This window comes from Talpa occidentalis, unplaced genomic scaffold (genome assembly GCF_014898055.3).
Source record: "Talpa occidentalis isolate TD23 unplaced genomic scaffold, MPIMG_talOcc4v2.1 talOcc4.16, whole genome shotgun sequence".
NCBI lineage: Eukaryota > Metazoa > Chordata > Mammalia > Eulipotyphla > Talpidae > Talpa > Talpa occidentalis.
The window spans coordinates 11,625,191-11,650,526 of NW_023601653.1; the positions used below are offsets into that span (position 1 = coordinate 11,625,191).

General features: G+C 46.1%; 1 protein-coding gene across 6 annotated transcripts in view; it reads left to right on the plus strand.

Annotated features, from left to right (window-relative positions):
• Positions 1-53: 53 nt before the first annotated feature.
• Positions 54-25,336, plus strand: part of LOC119247363 (putative tetratricopeptide repeat protein 41) — a 54,775-nt gene continuing 29,492 nt past the window's right edge. For 2 of the 6 annotated variants that reach the window (XM_037513743.2, XM_037513749.2), the window contains exons 1-9: positions 534-838; positions 4,265-5,260; positions 7,793-7,973; positions 10,534-10,748; positions 15,582-15,742; positions 18,192-18,636; positions 19,677-19,916; positions 21,874-22,072; positions 22,879-23,057. In XM_037513743.2, coding sequence (XP_037369640.1) covers positions 4,477-5,260; positions 7,793-7,973; positions 10,534-10,748; positions 15,582-15,742; positions 18,192-18,636; positions 19,677-19,916; positions 21,874-22,072; positions 22,879-23,057 — 2,404 coding nt within the window. In that variant the 5' untranslated portion in view covers positions 534-838; positions 4,265-4,476. Of the gene's footprint in view, positions 499-533; positions 859-1,173; positions 1,277-4,264; positions 5,261-7,792; positions 7,974-10,533; positions 10,749-15,581; positions 15,743-18,191; positions 18,637-19,676; positions 19,917-21,873; positions 22,073-22,878; positions 23,058-25,336 lie in introns of those variants that run through there. The other 4 variants (XM_037513747.2, XM_037513746.2, XM_037513745.2 and 1 more) reach the window with 4 other exon arrangements.

The window sequence follows — 25,336 nt, forward strand, 5'->3', positions numbered from 1 at the left end:
CAATCACAGGGCTCCGCGGGCCCCTCTCGCGCGGGACCGCCTCTTCGCCAGGGAAGCCCTGGCCTCGCCGGGAAACCGTCCAATGAACGTCAGCACGGAACGCGGCCCCTTGTCGGGGCGAGGTCGCCAGAGAACTACTTCCGGAGCCTGGAGAACGTTTATTCCGTGACCAGGGGAAACGGTAGCCATGGCAACGCGTTTCCCCACTTTCCCGGGTGGTCCGCGCGGGATCCCGTTGAGAATGAGTCTAGCGCGATGCTGTTCGCCATCAGCTTTCTACGTGGTCGTGCTGCTCGGAGGAGGGAAGCACGCGAGAGGCGGAGAATCCTCCCGGGGAGCTTCCGTCGGGGTGGTGAGGAACTGCAGTTCCCGACATGCAACGTGCCAGCGGTGACACACTAGGGAATGCTGGGAATTGTAGTCTTTGGCCTCTGGAGCCGCTCGGTCGCTTGACCCTGGCTTCCGCCTTTTCCTGGCGGGTCCCAGTGGGAACTCAGCGTGAGTTTTAACCTTTGCGACCCACGATGGCGGCCGTCGAGCTAGGCCGCTGTTCCAGGGCTGGCCCGTGGGCACGGCCTTTACAAACAGCTCCGGAAAGCCGCCGCGCCGGGGCCGAGGCCGTCTGGGGTGCCAGGGCCGGCCTCTCGGAATCGGAGCTCCGGCTTTCGGAATCTTCTCTGCCTCGCCGTGTTCTGGGGCCGGAATTCCAGGCCCCCCAGTTCGGTTCCCAGGAGAGGGGAGTGGGGCCTTCCACCTCCCGCCTCTCCCAGCCCCTACCCTTCAGGGACGTTTCTAACGATGCTGATGCCCTCGACTCCCATACAGTTGCGTCCCTGCTGTAAGTCTGGTGGCCAGCAGGTAGTTAAGCATAGAAAAGGGGGTTGGGGGGAAACACCCCAAACAACTTGTAGATTAGGGTGCAGGAGGATACACCTGCAGGTATTTGAAAGCAAAACCCGTGGGGCTGCAAATAGAGCGGGAGTGCAGCTTGGTAACTTCGTAGAAATACCCAGTCAGCCTTCAGAAAACCCTAAAGCGCCAGGTGTCTTTCCTGTGAGGGAGTCTCACACTACACTGCTTTTTAAGTCTCTTTAACCCAGTGTTCACGTAGCTGCCCTGCTTCCCACCTGCACCCCATTCCCAACAAAAACACTCTCTTATTGCTTCCTACAGGAAACTTGAACTTCGAATTTGTTTTCAGATGGTCATATGAATTCCTGAAGACAAGCTTTTCAGTGACAGTCGATCATAATTTTTTACAACTTCCCCAAATGAGGTTTGCCTATCTTGAGTCTGTGGTTGGTGTTTACAGATTGTGGTAGTTCCATATTTAAATCTGCTCAAATTTTCTACATCTGTTATTAGTAAGCAAATAGTAGCTTACAAAACCTTTTTAATGCTTCTGTGCTTGCGCTTTTTTTTTTTTTATTTTGAAGAGTAGGGTGTGAATTACATTCACAAATCTCAAATAATTGTGTTTTTTTGTTTTAATCCGTGTCTATTTTTTTTTTGTTTTTGCTTTTGTTTTTAGAGAAAGGTGACTTCGCGTTTTCTGCATTGCATTACTCAACTGCTTCACCTTTTTCTCTACCTCTAAATAAATAAATCACCGGTTCTGAAACTGCAAATTCTGTCTTAACTGGTCAGTGGGGGGAGTTGGTGCTGCACCTGGAGGAAACTGAGAATGAGATATGACCTCTAAAATAGATCCACTCTGTGGGGGCAGGTATTTCTGTAGATGATGGTGGCAATGTATGGAGCAGGCAGATCGCAAGAGAGGGGCAGAAGATGGCTGGGAGTTGTCTGGCTCAGCTCTCCCCTTTTAAGGCAGGATCTCTCTCCTTTCACCCTGTGAAAGGAATGGGCAGCTCACTCAGTTCCTTGCCTGTCTACTTTTCTTGTGGTCTCCATCTCTTCTGACTTTTGACCCATTCTTGGTCCTCAGTTCCTAACCTGGTCTAGCACCTCCTTCAGAATTTACAGTCCAGATTATTAAGCTCCTTACTTTTAGATCTGATTCCCTGGCTTCCTAGTTTCATATTTTCCCTTTTCACACTTTATGTCACAACTAGAAACATCTGCCTTTGTTGTTTTTAAGCTTCTTCTTAAGCATACTAACCCCACCTGATAGCACCCTACCTTGTAAATTGAACTTGGAAGGAAAAATCTAGGCTAGGAAGTGCCAGTAGGGGCAATAGACAGCTCACTCGCAGGACAGTCCTAGCCCAGCAGCGAGGCTACAAGGAGAATGTAGATTGGGGAGATCAAAGCAGGAAAGCAGTTGGCATTTGGGAACATTAAGAAATGGGGCTGGCACTAAGGTGAATTGTGGGTTGGTTGGTTCACTCAACTGTTCATTCACTTATTAATTCAGTGAGTGTTGAAGGCCTGTATGTGTTAGGTATTATATGAGGTTCTTGGAGTACAGGGTGAGCAATATAGTGCTCTCTGTTTATAGAGTTTTAACAAATATTAACAGTGGAGCTGGGGCCTCCCTGGTGGTGTAGGGGTTAAAGTCTCAGTGCTATCAAGCTATCACCAACCACTTTGGCAAAAGTTCAGTCCTTGGCAGGGAGTTACTCACATGGTTCAGCAGACCTCCACTGTCTCTATTGCTGCTCCCCTCAGCAGTGTATTTCAATAGATACGCCTGTTCTGTTCCCCACTCTGTCTCTGGTGAATCTTCTCACCCGCCCCCCCCCACACCTCTGGCCTATACCCCAGCTCTTGTATGCATAAATAAATAAATCTTTAAAAAATTATAAACATTGTAATGTATTTTGAAGTATCTTGTTATCTACTTTCAAAATGTACCTTCCAATAGTTTTCCCAAATCACCAATTTATAATACTACCACAGCTATATGTGACATAACTTTCATCAATATTTAGACAGTTATACTTAAAAATAATCTGTATTATTGCTTATTTTCAAATATCTTTGAATTCTAGAAAGGTTGAAGATGTTTTAATATGTATTTTTTTTAAGATTTATTTATTTATGCATACAAGAGCTGGGGTATGAAAGGTCCATGCAGCAGGCCAGAATGCAAAAGCCTACCCGGAAGCCCACCTGGGGGGCAGGAATACGGATACCTGCCTGGAGGACTCAGACAATGAGCCTCCCCCCTCCCACTACGAGTCTCATCTCAGACAAAGAACCTCTACCTGCCCTACAAACTTTTCCCGCCATACGAGCCCAACTATCCACCTGACCTCTCCTCACCCTATAAAACCCTGCTTCCCCCTAACAACGTGCGCGGCTTCACTGACCCCCACCTTGGGTGCGTGAGGTCTGCCTGGGGCGCAATAAACTTTCCCTCCCTTTGAGAAATGTAGCCTGGCTCTCCTTTTCTTTACTGCGCCGAACCTTTCAGGGTACAGGCCAGAGATGCAAGGTGGGGGGTGAGAGGACCCACCAGAAACAGTGGGGAACAGAACAGGCAGACTGACTGAAATACACTGCTGAGGGGAGCAGCGGGCAAGACAAAAGAGGTCTGCTGCACCATGTGGGTTGCTCCCTGGCCGGCTGGGGATTGAACTCGTGCTGCAGAGGCTGAGGATTGCTTCATAGTGCGGTGCTTAACTCCTTACGCCACCAGGGTGGCCCCTGTATTTTATTATTTTTCTTTTTGCCTATTTGTATTTTTTGCTTATGTATCTAGTAGGATGTCAGTTTTTAAAAAAGATTTATTTATTTATGTATATAAGAACTGGGGTACAGGCTAGAGGTGTGGGAGATGAGAGGATACAAGAGAGACAGAGTGGGGAACAGAACAGGCAGATAGACCAAAGTACACTGCTGAGGGGAGCAGTGGATAAGTCAGGAGAGGTCTGCTGCGCCATGTGGGTTGCTCCCTGGCTGGCCAGGAATCGAACTCATGCTGCAGTGGCTGTGGATAGCTTCATAGGTTTCGACTTAACCCCTTGCGCCACCAGGGAAGCCCCTGTTTTCATTCTTGCTTCTGGTCACAGTCACGGGTCTTGGCTTGCTCTGCTCCTAGATACATTAGAATCTTTTTCTGGGCCTCTCTTCCTTTTGCACTGTCAGCAAGTTCCCTTGCATACCTTCCCGTTTCACAGGGGCAGAAGTAGCTGCTGGCCAAAGGACACGGGGAAAGGAAGATGGAAAGTTGGAGGATGGGAAGGCCTTATGTCCAGTGCCCCACACACCTCATGGCTCTCAGCTTTTCAGCAAGATGAGGGGAGGTCAGGAGACGTGGACTTCCTGTCATCTTGAATGAATGTGTTTTTTTCTTTTCCAGTCCTAACTTAAACTGCATTGTTTTCAACTCTGATCTCTTGGTTGGCATCTCTTAACGTCAAAAACATCGATAAGAAAGAAGCCATTTTGGATTCCAATCTGTTTGTAACAAACATTTTTAGGAGGAAGTCTCAGAAGCAGTGGAGGTGGGGGGCTGCACCAGGAAAAAAATTGTGATAGTCTAACCAGGAAGCCAAGGCTGAGCAAAGTGAAATGAGCCGGGAGGCCAATGTGAATGTAAAGTGTGCCCGATTTGTTCTAAAGCCCCAGAAACCCATTCAGCCTTATATCTGCTGGACTCTGAATGATTGTCAAAAAGAGAGAGACTTTTTGGACAGCAACATCTTCCCTCAGCTGAACAAACTCTGCAATTCCCGGGGCACCTACTTCAAAGCTGTGGACCTGAGGTGGTCAGGGTTGAAGACCCAGGCACCTTTCCTTTCTAGCCGCTTTCGACAGCATTCTTGTCTCCACTCCCAGCACCTGAAACTCTGTCTGGATTATGTGAACAGCTGCTTTCCCTTTTTCATTTGTGTACTGGGTCACACATACGGGGACTTTTGTGCCGACTACTCGCCTGTCACCTTCTCCAAAGCAACTGACTTGTCAAATTTATCCATTGTAGAACAGAATCTCTACGTGGCTGCTAAAAATGGCTATCCTTGGGTCCTGGAGAATCCCAACTGCAGCCTGGTGGAGTACGAGATTATCCAGGCAGCCTTTCTGAACGAGTCTCAGTTCCAGTACTTTTACTTTAGGGTGGAAGCCACACTGCTGAAGACTTTGGACAATGACAAGGAGGAGACTCTTCCCTCCAGCTCCCTGACAAGTGATGAGGAGAAAGTAAAGATTGAAAAGTTGAAGGCCAAGATTACTAGCAGAGGGCTCCCGGTCAGGTTTTATAAAGATCTCAGTGAGTTGGGTGAGCTGGTTTTCAAGGACTGGTTGGGTGTGATAGAAAAACTTCACCCAACCTCTCTGATGACTGAACATACAGGTTAGTAAATATGGGGACAGCCAGTGTATTGTCAGCGTAAGGTGAATGTTTCTGGTGTGTCTTCCTTTGTGAAAGGAATCTTAAAATGATTGAAAAATACTTTTTAAGGATTTAAAATTGAAGCCCTTTTCTAGGAAACATGCATTTCTCCATTTGAAAAAATTTGAAACTGAAAATAAGAGCACATCAGGGATCATGGCAGATTACCTAGGAATAAGGGATCTTGGAGAAGACCCCAATTATCTGGCAGTTAACATGTGAATGTAGAACAGAGGTCCTTGGCCAGGGGCTGAATTTTTCCCTAAGGGACATTTCGCGGTGTCTGAAGACATTTTTGGTGTCACATTTGGGGGAAAGCTATTGGCATTGAACAGATTGAGGCCAGAGATTCTGTTAAACATCCCACAGAGCACAGCACAGCTCCCTTGATAAAGGAGTATCCAACCCAAAATGTCAGTGCCCCCAAAGTTAAAAAAAGCCACATCTTAGGGGATGAGAGGTAACTTTTATTAGTTATCCTTTGTGTGTGTGATCACATTTGGTCTTCAAGCCCCGCAAAGTAGATACTACACTTCCTTTTTTTTTTTTTTTTTTTTTTTATAGAGGCATGCTTTATTTATTTGTTTTGCTGGTTTGTTTGTTTGTTTTTGTTTATACATGCACTGGGTACAGTCAGAAGCACGGGAGGGTGAGAGAATTCACCAGAGCCAGAGCGGGGAGCAGAGCAGGCAGAAGGACCGAAGTACACTGCTGAGGGGAGCAGCGGGCGGCAGGAGAGGTCTGCGCGCCATGTGGGACCCTCCTTTGGTGGCCGGGGAGCAGCCGGGGTTCGAACCGGGGCCGCAGAGGCAGCGCGCAGCTTCGTAACCCAGCGCTCAACCGCTGCGCCACCGGGGAGGCCCTACACTTCCTGTTTTACCAATGAGAAAAGTTGCTGCAGAGCTGTTAAGTGACTTACCCAATGTCACAGCATCAGTGAGGGATCATTCCAGGATGTGAACCTGGGTCCTTCTGATTCCAGAATTGATGCTTGTTTTCTTTGTCTCGTCCTACTCAGAGGGTAGTAGAGCTAATCATGGCCAGCAGCCTCAGAATCACTTTGGAGTTTGTTAGAAATGCAGAATCCTCAGCTCTGTTCCATGTCACCTGAGTTAGATTTTACTTTTTATTAATGATAAGGTGAGTGGCATGCACATTAAAGATTGAAAAGCACTGCTTGGCATCATATTACCTCAAAATGATTACCTTTATTTTTGAAAATAATGTCTTGTATACATGGACCAATTTAAAAAGGGAAGAGCAATATCAATGTATGGCAGAGATTCTTTTCCTAGACCTTTGGTCAGATCTGTGAAATTGAAATTATATGAGAAGTAGAACATTTCTATGCATAGGTGTGGATTGGGAACTAGGAAGATGGCTTGGGTCTTTGATCAGATTCTCAAAAAATTCAGTGACCCAAAACCAGTTTATGAGTTACTGATATAAGGGCCCAGTTAATGGGAGAGTGCAAAATGATGGCAGGTGGTGCTTCTCAAATGCTTTCAGGGACCAGGCAGGCATAGTCCCTGTAATTTGATAGGGAGCCGATGTATCTGTGGTGAACAGGAGAAAGCTGATCACCCCAAAGTCATTCAAATTCAGTGCTTGGGATGAAATTCCACCTATGCTGATCTAACAAATCTCTGCCTGTAAGTCAAATCACTCTGGAGTCTGGAAAAGAGCTCTATATCAATTATAACTCTTTTAGTTGCAAGTGACTCAAAATGGCTTCAACCAAAAGGGAATGTATTATTAGTTCATATAACTTTATTTATTTTTTTAAAAAGATTTATTTATGCATACAAGAGCTAGGGTACAGGCTAGAGGTGTGGGGGGTGAGAGGATTCACCAGAGACAGAGTGGGGAACAGTACAGGCAGATGGACTGAAATACACTGCTGAGGGGAGCAGTGAGCGAGACAGGAGAGGTCTGCCGTGCCGTGTGGGTAGCTCCCTGGCTGGCTGGGGATCGAACTTATGCTTCAGAGGCTGCAGATTGCTTCATAGTGCGGTGCTTAACCCCTTGTGCCACCAGGGAGGCCCCAGTTCATATAACTTTAAAGTTCAGGATTAGTTCTGGTTCAGATCAGGCTTTATCTGGTGGTCCCAGGGTCTGATTTCTCACTGTTTCTCAGCCTGGCTCTGCTGCCCTGATGTTGACTCACCCCTTGCTTTTCCATTATGAGAAGACGCTATAGCAGTTCCAGGTTCAAGTCCAGCATAAGTGACTCAGAGTCCTAGCATTGAGCCTTCCTGATTAGCCTGCCTTAGGATTTCATGGACAAATGGCATTAAAAAGAGTAAACGGTTTGCCTGTAGTTTGCCTTCAGTAGATTTTGGAATGGATGGTGAAATATGGCACTGTGGGAGAAAGAAGGTGATAATGATACAGATGGGTAGATCCTCACTGGGCACTCATAATAACCATGTATAATCGAAAGTGCAAAACCACAAATCTAAAATATTAAAACTTATCTCTTTGACTGTAAAGACTACAAGCACAACTTTGATCGTTTCTACCATGAAGAGTTTATTGAGAAATGCAAGCGAGTATTTGTTGTTTCCAAGGAGTCGAACAGGATCTTTGACATCTTGGAAAGATTTGCCTTAAAGGATATGGAATTCGATTTTAACAGGGCGGCTTCAGGTTCCAGTTTAGAGTCTATTCTCAGGTAAGATGTCAAGAAATCCCAAGCCATTTCACTGGGCTCCAAGAAAAACAGTAAATGTGATTTTCCCCAATTTGGAATGGCTTTCTGCCCATCCCTTCCTGTAAGAGAGCCCCCCTGAAAGCCACTCTTGGGTAAAAATAGAGGGCAGGGGCTTACCTTTTTTTTGTTCCCCATAGATCAAAGTTGGTGTAAAGTAATTCCTGATGATGCAGTTACTTTAAGGAAAAGAGATTGGACTTGGCAATGTGAATAATGCATCAGTACAGTAGTATATACACGTTAAATGTCTAGGACGGGCCATATCGTTATTTGTGTTTGTATAAAGGGTCGCGTTTTCTTACCCACTGTCCACACTCCTTCATTGTTTTTCCATTGTCCTCTACATGGAACCCCCCATATCTTTTCCCACCCTGGTTGGTGACATACTTTGTTCACCATCTTTAGGTACGAAAAGGCTGGGACATGAAGAACCGGGTTTCCAAGGAGAACACCCCCCTCCCCAGTCTCATCCCTAGAAATAGGGAGGTTTACAGAACAGTTTTAGGTCCTCTCTCCTCACCCTCCAGTCCTTACCACAGATCTCATTTACTTTGTGGGACTTTTTTGGCTTGAAGTAAATCCTTAGTGGCAGGAATGGTCAGGGCTGCCCTGCACCCCCTGCCCTAGTCTCCCCAAGATAGCCTACCCACCACAGAGCAACGGGCCGTCTTGTGACTCTGAAAACTCGTGCTAGAGGAAGAGAAGTTATTTGGTTAAACAACATAGTACTCAGTCAGGATTGTTAAGACTTACAGAGTTTGAGACATACAGGCCATGTGCTAAGACTCTTAGGTTTGAATAGGCAAATCCAAAGAGAAAGCTGCCAGGGAAGGAAGGGGGGTGGGGGGTGGCGTGTGTGGGAATGATTCCTAAGAGGTTTGTAGTTTCTTTTGGGGATGCTGATGGTGTTCTGGAATTAGATAGTGGTGATGTTTCTACTACCTGGTGAATATACTAAAAAACCACTGAACTGTAGTTCAGAACTGGGAATTTTTTGGTATGTGAATTGTATCTCATTATCATTTAAGTTTTTCAGAGTGCCTGAGAAATTTAATAAGCTTTACTGTGATTAAACAACTCCAAAGGTGCCCAGTAAAAATCCACTTAAATAAATCCTCTGAGATGAGTTTTGTGGACATTTAGGGTTGTGTTTGGTTTGCCATTTGGAAACAATGCTTTGTACTCGGAGTTCCTGAGTAGTGTGGGCAGGACAACAGAATAAGGCGTTCTAGAAGTTTTAAAGCATTGTCTTCATGACCAACCTTCTAGAGTGATAGCATTCTTTCTTTTTTTTTTTTTTTTCAATTTTGAAAGCAGCAGATTGAAAAGTTTTCATTTTCTAATTGTTCTTGAGAAGAAATCATTAAGACCCTAGTCTAATTATGGGCATGTATTATATTTGTGCTTTTTCTGTATTTTTACCGGCTAAGAACCAAGAAGTGTTCTAGACACAGGGCATACAGCCATGAACGAAAGAGACAAAAATCCCTGCCATTCAAATTTGATGGTGAAATAATCAAAACAATAAGGCGTCAGTTCCTAATTCCTATTATCACACATGGAATTCTCATGGAATAACTACTATTCAATAATCCCGCCTTTGGTTTTCTATTTTAGTGGATTTTCAGACTGATCTTCTTGCTTTGCTGAACTTGAATGTCAGATTTATTTATTTAATTTTATTTTATTTCATGTACTTATTCAACAGTTTGTGATCCAGTACCATGCTAATGCCAGGTGCTGACTATCAGTAGCGAGTAAATGAGCCTGGTAATTCCCTGCATGGAACTTACATCAAAGAAAAATCACTAGACACAGAGTTATTAAATCATAGCTGTGTAAAGAACAGAACTGGATTCTATATGCAGTGATCCCCAGGGGCCTGGGAATCCCCTGCTTATCCAGAAGCTTTTTGCTTAAAAAGAAAGCAGAGGGACCAGTTATATTAAGTTTATACCACTTCAAAAAATCCTATTTCTGCAGTACTGTATAGGCCAGGGCACCCTGGTAGGAGAGAAGGCTAGTTATATGTGGGTCACTGACATGATGGCCATTTCATTGAATTTCTAGACCACAGTCATCAGGATTGATGGGATTCCTAGGCACAGGAGTGCTCTGATTTCTAAATTATCTCCTAAGATGTTGTATGGAGGACCAGTCTGTGGTGGCAGCTGTGGCCCTGGGGAGGAATGAGAGGACAGATACTAAGACAATGAACTTTAAAGGGTTGAGTCTCCCTCCCTGGGCCTCTGGGGAGGCTGAGCCCTTGACATAACCTGAGGTTCATATTGGACAAGTACCCTGAAATCTGCGTAGTTAGAACAGCCTCGGAAGGGACCATGTCTTTACTCTTCTGATATTATACAGGGCAGGGCTAAAACCCAGAAGGTGAATGACTTGTTTGGAGCTGACTCCAAAGTTTGAGCACTTCATAGCTCTTGGAGACAAATATATACAGGAAAAATTTCCCTTCCTTCCTTGATAAATCATCTTCACTACGTTTTACTCCTTTATTTTTCAGAATAAATTCCCTTCCGACTTACAAGTCCATTTTGCTCTTGACCGGAGACCGCGGTTGTGGGAAGTCCACTCTGATTGCCAGCTGGGTGAATGATTTCAAGAAGAAATACCCGGACGTGCTGCTGATCTCTCACTTTGTGGGCAGCACCTGCGAAAGCTGTGACATCATGTCTGTGATATATTACTTCGTCACAGAATTGCAGCATGCACACTATGGTATAGAATCAGACTTTTACATTCATTCAGGAAGGTTTCTGTTAGAAATCAGTTGTTCTTCCTTCTGTTCACATAGTTTTTTTTTTTTTTTTTTTTGCTCCAATCTAAACTCCATATTTTCTTTTTTTTTAATTTTTAAATTTTTAAAAAATTAAAAAAAAATTTAAGATTTATTTATTTTTATACAAGAATTGGGGTACAGGCCAGAGATGTGGGGGGTGAGAGGACCCACCAGAGACAGAGTGGGGAACAGAACAGGCAGACGGACCGAAGTACACTGCTGAGGGGAGCAGCGGGCGAGACAGGAAAGGTCTGTCCTGCCATGTGGGTTTCTTCCTGGCCGGCCGGGAATCGAACTCGTGCTGCAGTGGCTGTGGATTTCTTCATAGATTGCGTCTTAACCCCTGCGCCACCAGGAAGGCCCTAAACTCCATATTTTCTCATGTATATATTTATACCTTTTTTTCTTTCAAAAAAATTTAATTTTCTTTTCTCCCTTCCTTCCTCTCTCCCTTCCTTCCTTTCTTCCACCCCTCTTTCCTTTCTCCTCCTTCTCTTATTAAATATTAGGTGACTCTCTCTCGTCATGTACCAGTACACCGTCCTAGGCAGCGTGGATACAACTGCCCACACAGGGCAATGTGATAAAGGGACAGGTGGCTGTTTGGGTTGAGTGTGTCTGTATTAGAGTCAGCTGCTACTACCCCTACCCTTCATTCCAGTGGCTTCTCAAGTGGAAGTTTAGTTCTCACTCATGGAACAGTCCAGTATGGGGTTCCTGGCTAGGTAACGAGCGGCTGGCCTCCATGTGTTGAATTGGGGACACAGGCTCTGTCCACCTTGAGACTTTCATGTGTGAGGGCCTCAGAGACTAGGCTTATTGACTAGAGGAAGAGGAAAAAGAGTGGAAAAAGCACCCTTGTTCCTGCAGAGTCCTGGCCAGGCAGAGTACATGTCACGTCAGCTGCCATTTTTCTGGTGAGAACTTGGCTGCCCTGAGCCCACACAGCCACATTGGAGTTAGATGGGGATGGGAAGCTGAGCTTGTGGTGGGGTGTGTGTGAACTTTTGGCAGGACAGCAGCCATCTTTCCTACACTCCAGGGAGATCTCATGAATAAGAAGGGGCTGGCTATGTGGTGATTGGAAGAAAGAACATTCCAGGCAGAAGGAACAGCTAGGGTGATACAGGCCCCAAACTGGAAACAAAGTTGAGTGAGCGAAGAAGGAAAAGGAAGCTGGACTGTGGGGGGCTGCAGGGCAGTTATACCAGCTAAAGCAGGAGGTGAAGATTGGCCACCCCACATGGGGGCTTTGTAGGACAGAATAGTAGGTTTGGACTCTCTTGAGTGGGGGGGGCCAGTGGAGGGACATCAGCAGGGGATTGGTCTGATATGATTGGTATTTTTCCAGAGATCACCCATCATTTGTGGAAAATGAACATAGGGGAGCAAACCCGGAGGCAGGGACACTTGTTAGACGCTACTGCGATGGTCTGTGCAAGAGATGATGGTGACCTGGAGAAGGGCGATGGCTGGGGATGCAGAGGGCTTTGGACGGATGGAGAATTTGTGGTGACATTGAATATGGGAGTTGAGGAAAGGCAGGTATTGAGAGCTCCTAGCTTGGGGCTCTGGGAAACTAGGTGGGTAGTAAGGGCTGTTCACTGACACTGGGCACCACTGGTGGGAGTGGGGCAGTGGGAAGCAAGAGTTCTACTTTGGATGTGTAATATTTAAGATGCAGAGTGTGTACGGGGAATGATAACAATCCGGTGGTTCTAGAAGCAGCTGGGGAGCCTGACTGCCTGCATTCAGACCCCAGGTCACTACTTCTTAGCTATGGGACTGTGGGCCAGTTCTTTTTAACAATTTGTGGCTCATTTTTTCCATTTGCAAAATGTGGATAGCAAAAAGTTTGTTACAGGGAGTTTAGAGGATTAATTAAGCTAGAAAAACAGACACTTAGTGTAGTGCTTGGCACAGAGTGTAGGCACTTGCTGTCTACTGACTCTTTTGAGTTTGACTCTGCTTTGCGGAACCCAGCCCTTGTCAGGCAGAGCAGTTCTACTCATGGGGGGTTTTGGGCACTGAGTGTGGGCCCAGGGTGAGTTTTGGCAATGCTGTATCATCTCTGTATGAGGGCACAGATATTTGAGCTACTTTTTGTGTGTGTGTGGTGCCTGTGTGCAAAGAAGGTGAACATGTGGGCATGAATTCTCAGCGGCTGCATTTCTCATTGCGGGTAAAGCACGTAAAATCAAAACCAGTAGCAGCAGGTGTGATTGGCTTTATAAAAAGGTGACTAATCGGACTCAGGTGGATCCCAAAGGTGTTGGGTCTGGCCCGCCTGATGATATAAACTCAATCATCCTACTCACCGATGCTGATTATGTTCCCAAAGTGAATTGTTATCTTAATGAGTGTATTTTTAGGCACAGAAAGTTCCTAATAAACACAGCTGCTATCTTTTAAACAAATCTTTTGACTGACAACAGTGAATAGATTCAGGAATGGCCTGTGAATGCGTGACAGCTGAGCAATACCTGGGACTCTGAAAGAACACCCTGCCTGGGAAGGCAGGAGGAGCCCAGGGGGCAGGGCTGGGGTTCTACATTTTTAATTTTGGCCCTGCTACTCCAAAGCTGTGTGATCTCAGGCAGTTTAATTAAGCAATCTCTGCCTCAACTCTCCTGTGTAAAAGTCAGATGGGATTCATCATGATTACCTCAGACAATTGTGTGAGGGTTAAGGGATAATAGATGGAAAGTACATAAAATGGTACCTGACCCAGTTGTCATGAATATTATTGTTTTTGTTGTTACTCCTCGCTAAGCTGGAGAAAGAGGCTGCAGCCCCAGGAGGAAGCCGAAGGGGTACACGTACGCAAGGCCGCAGGGTGGTTTAGCAGGGCTGGCTTTTCAGAGAACTGGTTTCACCTGCGTGAGGTGGGTGTGGGCAGAGGAGGAGGAGCTGCTGCTGAGAACAAAGCGGTGGGGTGGTCTCAGAGGTCAAGTGCTTGGAGCAGATTCAGCTTGTTTGCGGAGAGCACTTTCCTGTGCTCCTCCCCTGCTGCAGGCACAGCTCCTGTTTGGGTTGTGAGGTGGAGACCTCTGTAGTGGGGAATCCAAAAGCCTCACCAGCACAAAGCCCACTTTTCTGCCCCTCACTCATCCCTGCTTGTTAGATAAAGGGATCTAGCAGATGAAAGAAAACTGCTTGTAGTTAGTCAAGGAGGCAGACCTGACTCCAGTGGAAGACAGTGGAACAGGCAGGTAGGTGCTGTCTTCACACTGGACACGACCCCAGAAGCAGTAGCTCCCACTGTAGACTGAGATGGGGTGTCGTATTCAAGGCTCAAACATCATAAGCAATATTGCTATGAGGGTTGTGATTTTCTGAAATGGCGAATAAGTCTTGGTGTCATTTCAGACAAAACTGCGTGTAGTCTGTCAATTTAAGCCTAGTTGCATACTTCTAGAAAATTAAATGTGTTTTAAACTTGTGCAAAAATACTTTGTACTTACATGCAAAATCAAATTGATTTCTACAGGAAATGATAAAATTTTTGTGCCTTTATGTGACCGTCTGACAAACATTGAAAGTCAGGGACAGTGACTGCCCTGTATTGTAGGGTGTCTGGAATTCCTGGAAGGTCCCTGTTGAGTCTCCCCTCCACACAACCCCCTCCAAGTAACTTCCTGCTTTTTAAATGTTCATGCATTTCCCTACCGCTGGACCTTTGGTCAATGCCTTTCTCATTTGATAACCTTGCCCTTGCCTCTGCCCGTGCATTCTCCAAAGCTCCTCCCAAATGACTTCTGCACAAAGTCTTTATTCATTGTGATGGTTCTCCATCAAATTCCACTAGCCTTCAGACTCATTTCTGCCTGAAAGGAATTTTTATTTTTTATTGTACAGAACCTACTTTCACTTCCCTTAACTCTTGAATTTATATTGTAGATCATTTATCGCCTGTCTTCAGTACATGATAGGCAACCAATAAATATTTGCTAAGCATAATTACTCTCATTAACTCTAAAAGGATCTTAATCCATTAAAGTTTCTTTGTATCACTTGATTTTCTAAATCCTATAATATGGATCCTACAGTAGAATATGGCTACATTGCTAAGGAAAATATTGCTTTAGGAAAAATAAAAGCAGGATAGAAATTATAGGTAGAAAAATGCTCTCAAATATGAGGTAGTTGGGGTGCTGCAACTCTGTCTCTTAATCAGTCTGAAAGTTGACTCACGTGACTTCCTTTGCTGGTTCATAACTCAGCTCTCCCCAAGTAATTTCCAGCATCCAAGGTCGGAGGGGGACCAATGCTGTGGGTGGAGGAATTTAGGTTGGGTTATGTTAAGGTGGGCTAAGACCAAATAGATTAAGCAGCAGATGGGAGGTGCTGAATGTGAGCACTGCCTGTCCAACCCCCCCCACCATGGCTGTGACCCTTAAACAGACACCTATGATTAGGGGCTGTGAAACTTCACAGAGCTCACAGCCTGACTTCTCTCTCTTCCCAACCAACTCTTTGTAACATGATCTATTTTTGTATTTCAGAAAATGAGAATAATGCTTTGGACTGTACAAAATGTTTTTTAATCTAAATTACTGAAATGTATAGCAGATATGTGCTGGTAAATCTCACTAGCCCTTTTGGGTGGAATAATTTGAGACTGGGAATCAGACACATGCATATAGGCGTCAGCTGATCAGGCATGAGCAGCATTCATTGTCCCCAGCCCCCGATGCCTCCCCATCCCGTTAACATATTTTAGCTATCATGGAAACATTTTCATCTAATTTGAGCAAATTTCTATGCGGTAGGTACCCAGCTCGAAACGGATATTCTTAATGAAGACTCAAACATCTTGGTCTTTTCACTACTTGTAGATGTGTTCATTGCTTCCATCAGTTTAAAGCCATGTGTACTCGTACTAGATGGAATTGAAGAGTTGGTTGGCATTTATGGGATTTCAGGACAGAAGGTAATGTATTTTTAAAATAATACCTATTTTATTTTATTTATTTATGCATACAAGAGTTAGGGTGCAGACCAGAGGTGTGGGGGAATGAGAGGATTCACCAGAGACAGAGTGGGGAATAGAACAGGCAGATCAACTGAAATTCACTGCTGAGGGGAGCAGCAGGTGAGACAGGAGAGGTCTGTTGCGCCATGTGCTATGCCTCGGCCTGGAACCCATGCTGCAGTGGCTGTGGATAGCTTCATAATGCTGAGACTTAACCCCTTGAGCCACCAGGGAGGCCCAAATAATACCTATTTTAATACTTATCAAAAGAAAAGATGTACATTGTACTTTTCCTTTGCATTGCCTATCTGGAGTTAATTGCCTATCTGGTATTGCTTATAAAAAGTTGCAACTTTATATTTTATTGAACAAATACTTATATAATATGAACGTTTTAATCTCTCCACCACCCTCCAAGAGAGAGGCTGTGGATGGTCGAAAGTGCTAAATGGGGGCTAGGGGATGCTCAGAATTCACACATCAGCAGTCTGGTTCCAGAAACTGTGGCCTTTATGCCCACACAGCTCTGGCCCCTTATTTTATAATTTGGTCAGGCAATTATTGGGCCCCTGCTGTATTCTCATGTTTTGTGTTTTGGTCTGCCTGCTCTGCACTGAATTTACCAAATCTTGTTGATTAGTCGCTCTTTTTTGTTTTTCTCCCTTTTAAAGTGTTAATGGACCCTCTCATACATAGTTATCAGTGTTTATGTTGTAAAGCATTTTCTCCAAAACTTCAAAATATACACACTTACAAATTATCTAAGTAATATGTTTCTTATAGAAAATATGATAAAGAGAAAGAAAACAGGAAGTTAAATATATCCACAGTTTCACCACTGTTGAACATTTGGGGTGTAGCCTTTTTTTATGGATGTCTATATTTGCATCTGTGTTTATTGTAATGAAGTTGCTCTCCATAATGTTTTGTATCCTGCTTTTTCATTTAAGACATGGCAACACTCAACAAACCACATTTTCAACAAATAATTATTGGCCACTTACTGTGGTGAGTAATTATTACTGCTTACTATGCATGGTGAGCAGAGACAGACATGATCTCTGCAAAGAAAGGCAGCTCACATTCCAGCAGGGATTGGCAGGTATTGCTGTTATCACACAAATAAGTATAAAATTACAACTGTGACATGCCACCCAGGATCAGTATGTAGTGTTGTGAGAGTCTCTAGTGAAGGAGTTGGCCTTCGGAGAAGGCTTCCTGCAAGAAGGGCCACAGGCAGAGCTCTGCAGGAGGAGGGACTGTCCTGCAGTTCCCCTAAGCGTTTCAGTGCTGGGTAAGGAGGTGCCCTGGGGCCAGGCCCTTGCTTTGAATCTGCTGCCTCCTATCAGGATGAATTAGACAGGACATTGAGCCCCGCTGTGCTTCAGCCTCCTCCTCTGCCTTTGTAGAGGGTTGTTGGGAGGACTGAGTGAGTTAGTGTGTAGAACTATACCCAGGACTCCATTCATAGATGGTGGCCGAGTGATGGCATGAAGACAGTGTCATTGAAAGGAGACTGTGCTGCTTTCGTTTCCTGAGAGGTGACATGCCACACACCAGAGCTCCAGGGGGAGGTAACAGGATGGTCAGGGGTGAGGACAGGAGCTAGTTTCCCGGAAAGCCAAGGCCAAAGCCTTCATGGGGTCTCCATGGGGAAAGCAAGGCAGGTGGAGGAAATAGTTGAGGACTGATTTCATGTGAATAATGCCAGAGGACTTGGGATGTAGGTCCTGCCTCTAGTTGTCTGGTCCCTGACCCTGGGGTGATTTAGAGCAGGGATGTGTTAGATAAGAAGGCAGGGGGTGGGAATTGCCTTTGATTGGTCTGCAGGTGAAGCGGTTGACCCGGACACACTACCCCCAGGAATTAGCCAGCCTTGGGAGAAATGGCCTCTCTCTGGATCATTATGGTTCCTGAGAGAGTAAAAGCATCATAAGATTAAAAAATGTAACTAATACAGTTAGGAAGTGAAGACACACTCAGCATACTACCTGCGCCTGAGCAGTCCGTGTGTGATAGTAGGTGTTCTCAGGCAAAGAGATGAGAAAGATGAAGGCATCAGGATAAGGTCTTACTATCCCATGATAAACCCACTTAATTAGGCTGCAGAAAGTGACAATTCTTCAGTTCCACACAATCCCTCCTTTTTCAGTGGAATGCATCACTGTAGATCATCTTCAGAAGTCTGTGATTTTGTTCAATTACCTGCTTGTGGGAACCTTTTTTTTAGAGCTCACATTGGCACAAGTTCATAACAGGTAGGTGAGTGAGTCAGTCTGGGTCTAGGGACTTGGTTGGTATTTTCTTGTCACCATATTGCTTACTATCCAAGTCACTGGTAATAGCTTAATTCCAAGTAGTTTTAAAGTCTTTACAGTTTCCAAATGTCTCTGACTCTCTCCATCAGGCAAAAGACTTTTCTTGGCTGCCCCCCTCAATCGCACCTCATTGCAAATTTATCATGAGCACCGTCTCCTGCAGCCTGTCCTACAAGGCGCTGTGTGCCCGATCAGATGTAAAGATGGTGGAGCTCAGTAACACAGGAGACAGCGAAGCAAAACTCAACATCTTTTGCCAGCACTTCTCCATTCCCCACAACAAAAACCTCTTTGAGCGGACCAGACAAATTCTGAAGAAGAAACCCAACATGAGTCCTTTAAAACTCACAATCCTAGCAAATGAATTGAAAGAATGTAGAATCTACCGAGATGAGTTTCAATGTCTGAATGAGTACCTGGAGGTGATCTCACTTCAGGAGCTGTGGGAATTGATTCTGAAACGCTGGACTGAAGATTATAGTTGGACTTTTAAACAAACAAGGGCAAATTCAGACACTGTGGCTTCAGGAGAAGGTAGGCCTTGGCCAGGACGGATAACTTGTTCTGAATCCACAGGAAGAAAGACCTGTGATGGACAAATCCTTGCCCTGGGGAGGAAGGCCTAGGGTAGGGTTGTCCAGGAAAATAGAGGATGCCCAGTTAAATTTAAATCCCAGATAAACAATAAATCAACTTTTCATATAACTATGTCCCATATACTGCAGGGCACATACTTACACCCAAAATTACTGGGGTGACAGATAACTACCATAATTTTCAGTATATCTCAATGTTTTGCATGGCACATACTTATATCTAAAAGTAATTTGTTGTTTATCTGAGACTCAGATGTAACTAGCTGCCCTGTGTTTATATTTGCCATACCTGCAACCCTACCTGTGGTGCTGACTGCTAGCACAACTATATTTGGCACAAATTTCAGTCACATTTTTCAGAAATTCAAGAAACAGGCCTTTATTATTTCTATAGCTCAATCTCTTTTGATTCTACGGTTCAACTGATGGCAGAAACCTGATCTGGTTGACTCAGTTTCATTTCACCAATCGTTTTCAGTCAATTCAGGATTTTTCCTAGCCAAGCAAAGATGAGAGTCTTTCCTGTGTGTCTGTGGCCCTGAGGTTTTATCCTCAAGCAGGTTGTCACCTGCTGCCTTCCACTGAGGTGGTCATGGCCCCACACAGTCCACAGACACCGCTGTCCCTCCTTTCTTGGCATCCTGTAGGACGCCAATGTTTCCACCTCTTTTGGTTTGTTGGGTCAAAGCTGCCATCTACGGCCACCCGCTGCTGCATTCCCTCATCCTAATGCAAGGAGGCCACTCTCCTCAGCTAACTCCCGCCCACTTCTTGAACTTACAGCCTTGGAGCTACTCAACGTTCTGGCAGAGAATGTCTGTGCTCCACATCTCTTAGAGACTCGGTCCCCACGAGTTCCCCCTGTGTCCTCTGAGCCATTTCTCTGGCTCTTTCTGGTGGTGTTGGGACCTCTGCAAAGCTGTGGCCTTCCAGGCTTTCGAGGGAAAGCACAGCTTGATCATCACGTTGCCTCCATAGGGCTGAACGGCTGGGTGGCCGACGCTCTGTGCTTATTGAGCATCTCGCATGGCGGGTTGACCGACGGTGAGTTACTCCAGCTTCTGGCCATGCTGGGCTATAGGAATCGGCACAAGGTGACGATGTTGCACTGGGCTGCCTTCCGCAACGCTGCCAGGCAGTGGGTCCAGGAGAAGCCCAATGGCCTCCTGTACTTCCGGCACCAGTCCCTGAGAAACGCCGTGGAGCACATGCTGCTGGGTAAGACTGGAACCTGTGTAGAGACCTCCTGGGTAAGGGGCGGTGAGAGTCGCCTACCAGGGAGAGCATGTAGCTGGCATGTCTCAAGTGGAATTGACTCTCTAAACATATGAAAATGGTGATATAAATTGAGACTTGTCCTTGGCGGTAGCCTGACTCCAATGGCTGATCTCCCCAGGGTTTATGCTCTGAGAGGCTTCTGAAGGCTTCTGTCCAGGGCCACTCTATTGGATCCACAAAGTCATGTGGGGCCCACTGTGAGAAAACCCCTACCTGAAGCCAGAGTCCCTCTCTTTTGTCCCCACGTGTCCAGTCCCCAGAGTGCCAGGGAGGTACTAGTTCATCAAAGTGGGCAACTAGTTCATCAAAGGAGGCCACACATGCCCTCCTCTCAAGTCCCTCACCCTTCTCAGGCTCTTGGGGAGCCTCGTAGAAAGCCTGCTATTTCTTTTTGAAACCCCTCACCCCATACAAACTTCCAAAAACCCAATCTACGAAACCCATTTGTCTGCCTGTATTGAGTGGAAGGAGTCATTATAACCTAATGGCTAAAAGTGGGGTGTTGATGCCAGAATGGGGGTGAGCCCTGGCTTTCCCACTTCCCAGCTGATGCCCTAAGCTGAGCCACTTTCCTACCCTGTGCCCAGATCCTGCATTCATATAATCACGGTGTGCCAGCGCATGGAAGAGGGAGTCGTCTTCTTCCTGTCGGGCTCTGAGCAGTACACGCACGCCTGCACGAGCTTGCACAGTTTATACCAGCTGACACAGATTCTCCCAGTGGGTAGATATTCTGGAAGTCACCCCAGCAGCAATGCAGAATGGCTGTCAGAACAGTGGGCCTTGTTTTGTTATCCAGGCCTTCCTTGTCTTGTTGTGCTTTGCTTTATTGCACTCTGTAAACATTGCACTTTTTACAAATACTACAACTTTTTACAAGGTTGGTGGTGGTTCTTCAAGCCAGTCTCTCAGCTCTGCATTGCCTGTATCGTGGGTTCATGTCCTGTCTCATCACATTTGGGCAGTTCTTATCATATTTCAAGCTTAGTCCTTATTTATCTGCCATGGCGATCTGTCATCAGTGATCTTTTTGCTATCATAATTATTTGGGGGCATCATAAACTGCTCCCTTGGAAGGTGGTGAATTTATTATTATTATTTTATTTTATTTATTTATTTATTTTCTCAAAGGAAGGGAAAGTTCTTGCTGTGTTTTTTTTTTTTTTTTTAGAGATTTATTTTTGTTTATTTATACAAGCACTGGGTACAGTCAGAAGCGTGGGAGGGTGAGAGAATTCGCCAGAGCCAGAGCGGGGAGTAGAGCAGGCAGAAGGACCCAAGTACACTGCTGAGGGGAGCAGCGGGTGGCAGGAGAGGTCTGCGGGCCATGTGGGACCCTCCCCTGGTGGCTGGGGAACAGCCAGGGATCGAACTGGCACTGCAGAGGCTGCGGGCAGCTTCGCAACCCAGAGCTCAACCGCTGCGCCACTGGAGAGGCCCTGGAAGGTGGTGAATTTAGTGAGTGTGTGTGTTTCACGCCCCACCAGCAGGCTGTTCCCCATCTCCGGCTCCTCAGGCCATCACCCGTCCTACCATCAGTTTGCTCGGCTACCCCTTGGCCTGAATGAGCGCCAGGCGGTGGGGTAACGTCGCCCACATGCATGCCCTCAAATATTTGAAAGTGCTTATTTAAGCGGTAACCATGGTGTGTATTTAAAATAGAAAAGTAGGCTGCAAATATTTCCTTGGGGGAGGGGGAAGACTCAAACTGAAAAAATAAACACACTTTAAAGCTGCTGAAAATCTAGGTCAGTAACCAATGCTTTGGAAAAGCAACCTGACTTAGAAGATAGTTTTAATATTTCAGGTTTTTTTCAAACTACCTGACTTTTGTGGTTCTAGTGTTTTCATTGACTGAGAAGTCAGTCGCTGTCAACTGTAATGGATTTTTCCATAGGTGTGATCATGCCTGTCAGAGAAAGCAGCCCCTACTCCTTTCAGAACCCCACAAATCACAAGAAAATACAATTTCATGGAGCCTTGGTCAGATACTTCGGGCAGCAAACTGCATTCTGGAGGGTGTATCAAGAGCTGCCATGGCATCTGAAGATGAGCAGCTGCTGGGAGGAGCTGAGCAGCTTCCTCTCAAGTCCGAGGTAGGGCCTGACCTTTGGTGTGTGTTTGGCAGACTTAGGTTGGCTTCTGCCAGCGCTGTGTTCAGGCCCTCTGGTTAGGTTCTCTTGAACATGATGCCTCCACCCACTTCTTCCTTCATGTGGGTGGGACCATCCCTGGGCATCACCTCCTGTGCCTAATGGGTCCCTGGGGTGGCTCCATCCGACCACCTGGCTCTGCAGAATGTTCTTGCCCTTCTGGAAGTTACATAGACTCCTCTCAAAGCGAAGAGGCCTTGTGCTTGTGAGCGAGGAAGAGAGCTGGACAGGAATAAAGATTGGCACGTTCTCTGGGTAGATCCTCCCCTGATTTCCCCTTCTCTCTCTCTTCTCTTTCACTCCCTCTTCCCCTTTCCTCCTTTCTCTTCCCCTCTCCTCCACTCCCATTTCCTCCTCTTTCCTCTTACACATCCTCCAGCGAACATCTATCATTGACCCACTCAGTCTCCCACGCTGCTCTAGGCCTGGGGCTGCAGCTCCAAACCCTTAGTGGGGAAGATGTGGACCAGAACAGCTCCACTGGGTGGCACATGCCTCGCTGGAGCAAGGGTACAGAGCTGTGCCAGCTCAGGAGAGGGAGGGGCTTGCTCTGCTGGCAGATTCAAGGACCTGTCCAGAGGGGGTTCTTGGGCAGAGGCTTGGCATTGGCTTTGACACTGAGGAGTGACGGGCACATATTTATCTGGTGACCTACTTTAGGATTAGGCTGGTAGACTGTGGTGAGTGCAATAGCTGCCTTCGAGGCATGGAATACTGAAATGACTTATCTTTATACACTGTATTACCAGCATCACAGACCTTCTGTCAAAGATCCAAAGCCCGAGCTTCTGGACAAGGCTGCACCTTGTCCACTACTGGAACGTGTTATTTGAAGCTGGATATGATGCCACCAGGGCCTATTTATCCACCGTGGCCAAGGTCAAGGCAGACGGATGCCACAAGATGAAGAAGAAAGGCACGCTGTCAGGTGCGGTGAGTGATGACATGCATCAGTCTGTTTTGCTAGGCTGTATAGGGTGGCCAAGAGTTACTTTTCTCCATTTTGTTCAGTAACTGACCAATCTGACAGATCTTTCTGGTGACCCATCCTCACAATTTTTTTATTTTTGTGTAGACGATCTGAGGTGTAGGCCAGAGCTGTGGGAGGTGAGAGGATTCACCAGAGACAGAGTAGGGGAGCAGAACAGGTGAATTGACTGAAATACACTGCTGAGGGGAGCAACGGGGGTGAGACAGGAGAGGTCTGCTGTGCCATATGTGGGCTAGCTCCCTGGCCAGGGATCGAATTCAGGCGAACTTTGGCCTTAATGGTAATAGCGCTGAGACTTAACCCCTATGCCACCAGGGAGGTCCCTTCCCTACAGTTTAAGTGAACAATTTCCAAAGGTAGGATATCGGGGAAAGTGTTAATTTTGAAGTAACAGCGTACCTGCGCCATCCCTCATTGGGCACTGCTGACAGCAATGGGTGAAAGAGGCTGCTGAGTTCAAAGCGAGTTCAAACCAGGTCAAACATGGATCCCTGCTCTGGGGGGTGGGGGGGGGTGGAGGGATGGGGGGATGGGGGGGTGGGGGTGGGGGGTTTACTGTATAGTGACCATAACAGATTTTGAATATTTATTATGAGCCATACTCTAAGTTAGGTTATTTTATATGTACTGTCTTGTGTAATTAACATGGAATTTCTGTAACACTATTCATGTCTTTATTGAATGATGAACATGGAGTCTCAGAAAGGTGAGGAAAATTACCCATGACAGTTGGGAATGGATCGGGCTATCCTATCCCCCCCCGCCCCCCGGACCTTCAACATCTAGCCTTCACTTTTACTCTTTTTACCATGTCATTTATGTAATCTTGGGATCTGCCTGATCCACGCATCCTCCATGGAGAAGGACCCCGGCCTCAGAAGGGCACCGGTATATGCATAAAGCCACAATTCATTTGAAAATGTGTCAGTGCTTAGGGATGGGGGCGAGTGCTGTCACTCTTCCAAATTGATTCAGCAGTGTTTACTGGGTGTCTGTGTGGTGCCAAACATGGTGCCAGACACCAGGCACGCAGCCGTGACGGAGGCAGCTGTGGCTTCCGCCCTGCTGGATGTGTGGTCTAGTGTAAAATCTACAGTGTGCAGAGCAATCCAGCCTGAGAGCTTCACAGCAGGGGCACGGAGCCTATAGGAGGGCGGGAGGCCTTGTCTCAGAAACAGCGGGTATCACCATGAAGAAGTGATATTTCATCTGAGGTGCGGAGGAGCCAGAGTCAAGAGGGAGAGTGGGGAGTCAGAAGGACTGAACAAGCCCATTTTGTTAATATGATTAACATGTGAGTTCTAGACCCATGGGCACTAGAGAGGAATCTGACTCCCGGACTGCGAGTGCAGAGGTCAAGCTAAGGACTCAGCCCTGAGCCTAAGAGCCGTGGGGATGTAGGTATGATGTGACAGGTTGGGCTTTAACTCTGGGTGGAGTGTGATGGGTGACATGGGGAGGGACAAGCATGGCTTCTTGAAGATTCGTTAGTGGTAATGAGCAGGTAAGAGGCAGTGCTGGCCTAGACCAGGGGGTGACCATGGGCACCTAGAGGAAGGCCTGCATGGAGAATATGAGGGGGTGGTTAACGGGAGATGGGGTGTGAACAGTCCCATGGTTCTGACCTGAATAACTGGGTGGGTGACATTGCTGTCGACCCAAATGGGAGACACTCCCAAAGGAGCAGGGTTAGGGGACGAAGCCACGTGGAGTCTGGATTGACTGTAGAATGCTGGGTGGGGGTAGCGCCTGGTCTCAGAGAAAGAGATGCCAGGAGCATGAGCATACAGTGGGGAATAGCGCCTCCAGGGACTGGAAGAGGGGAGCTCTGCAGGGTGAACAGAGCAGGACCCTGCAGTGAGGGGAAGAGATGGCAGGTGAGAGAGGCAGGAGGAGAGCCTGGGGACAAAGGAATGAGAAATTCCAGGGGGAAGAAGGATGTTAATTAAGTGCTTTCAATTAACTGTTTAATATTCCATTTTATTTTTTTTAATTTTTAAAACATTTTTATTTAACACAATCTATTCTGAATATTATCATTTCCACATGCAATACCTATAAAAGGCGTAATGAGATTATTTTAAAAAATATTTTATTTTATATAATTCTTACATCATTTTTCATCTTTGCACAATGTATGCATTTTCATTATGGTTATATTCCCCATACAATTGTACACCCCCTTATTTTGAGTCTAATCCTTCCTCTTCCCCCAC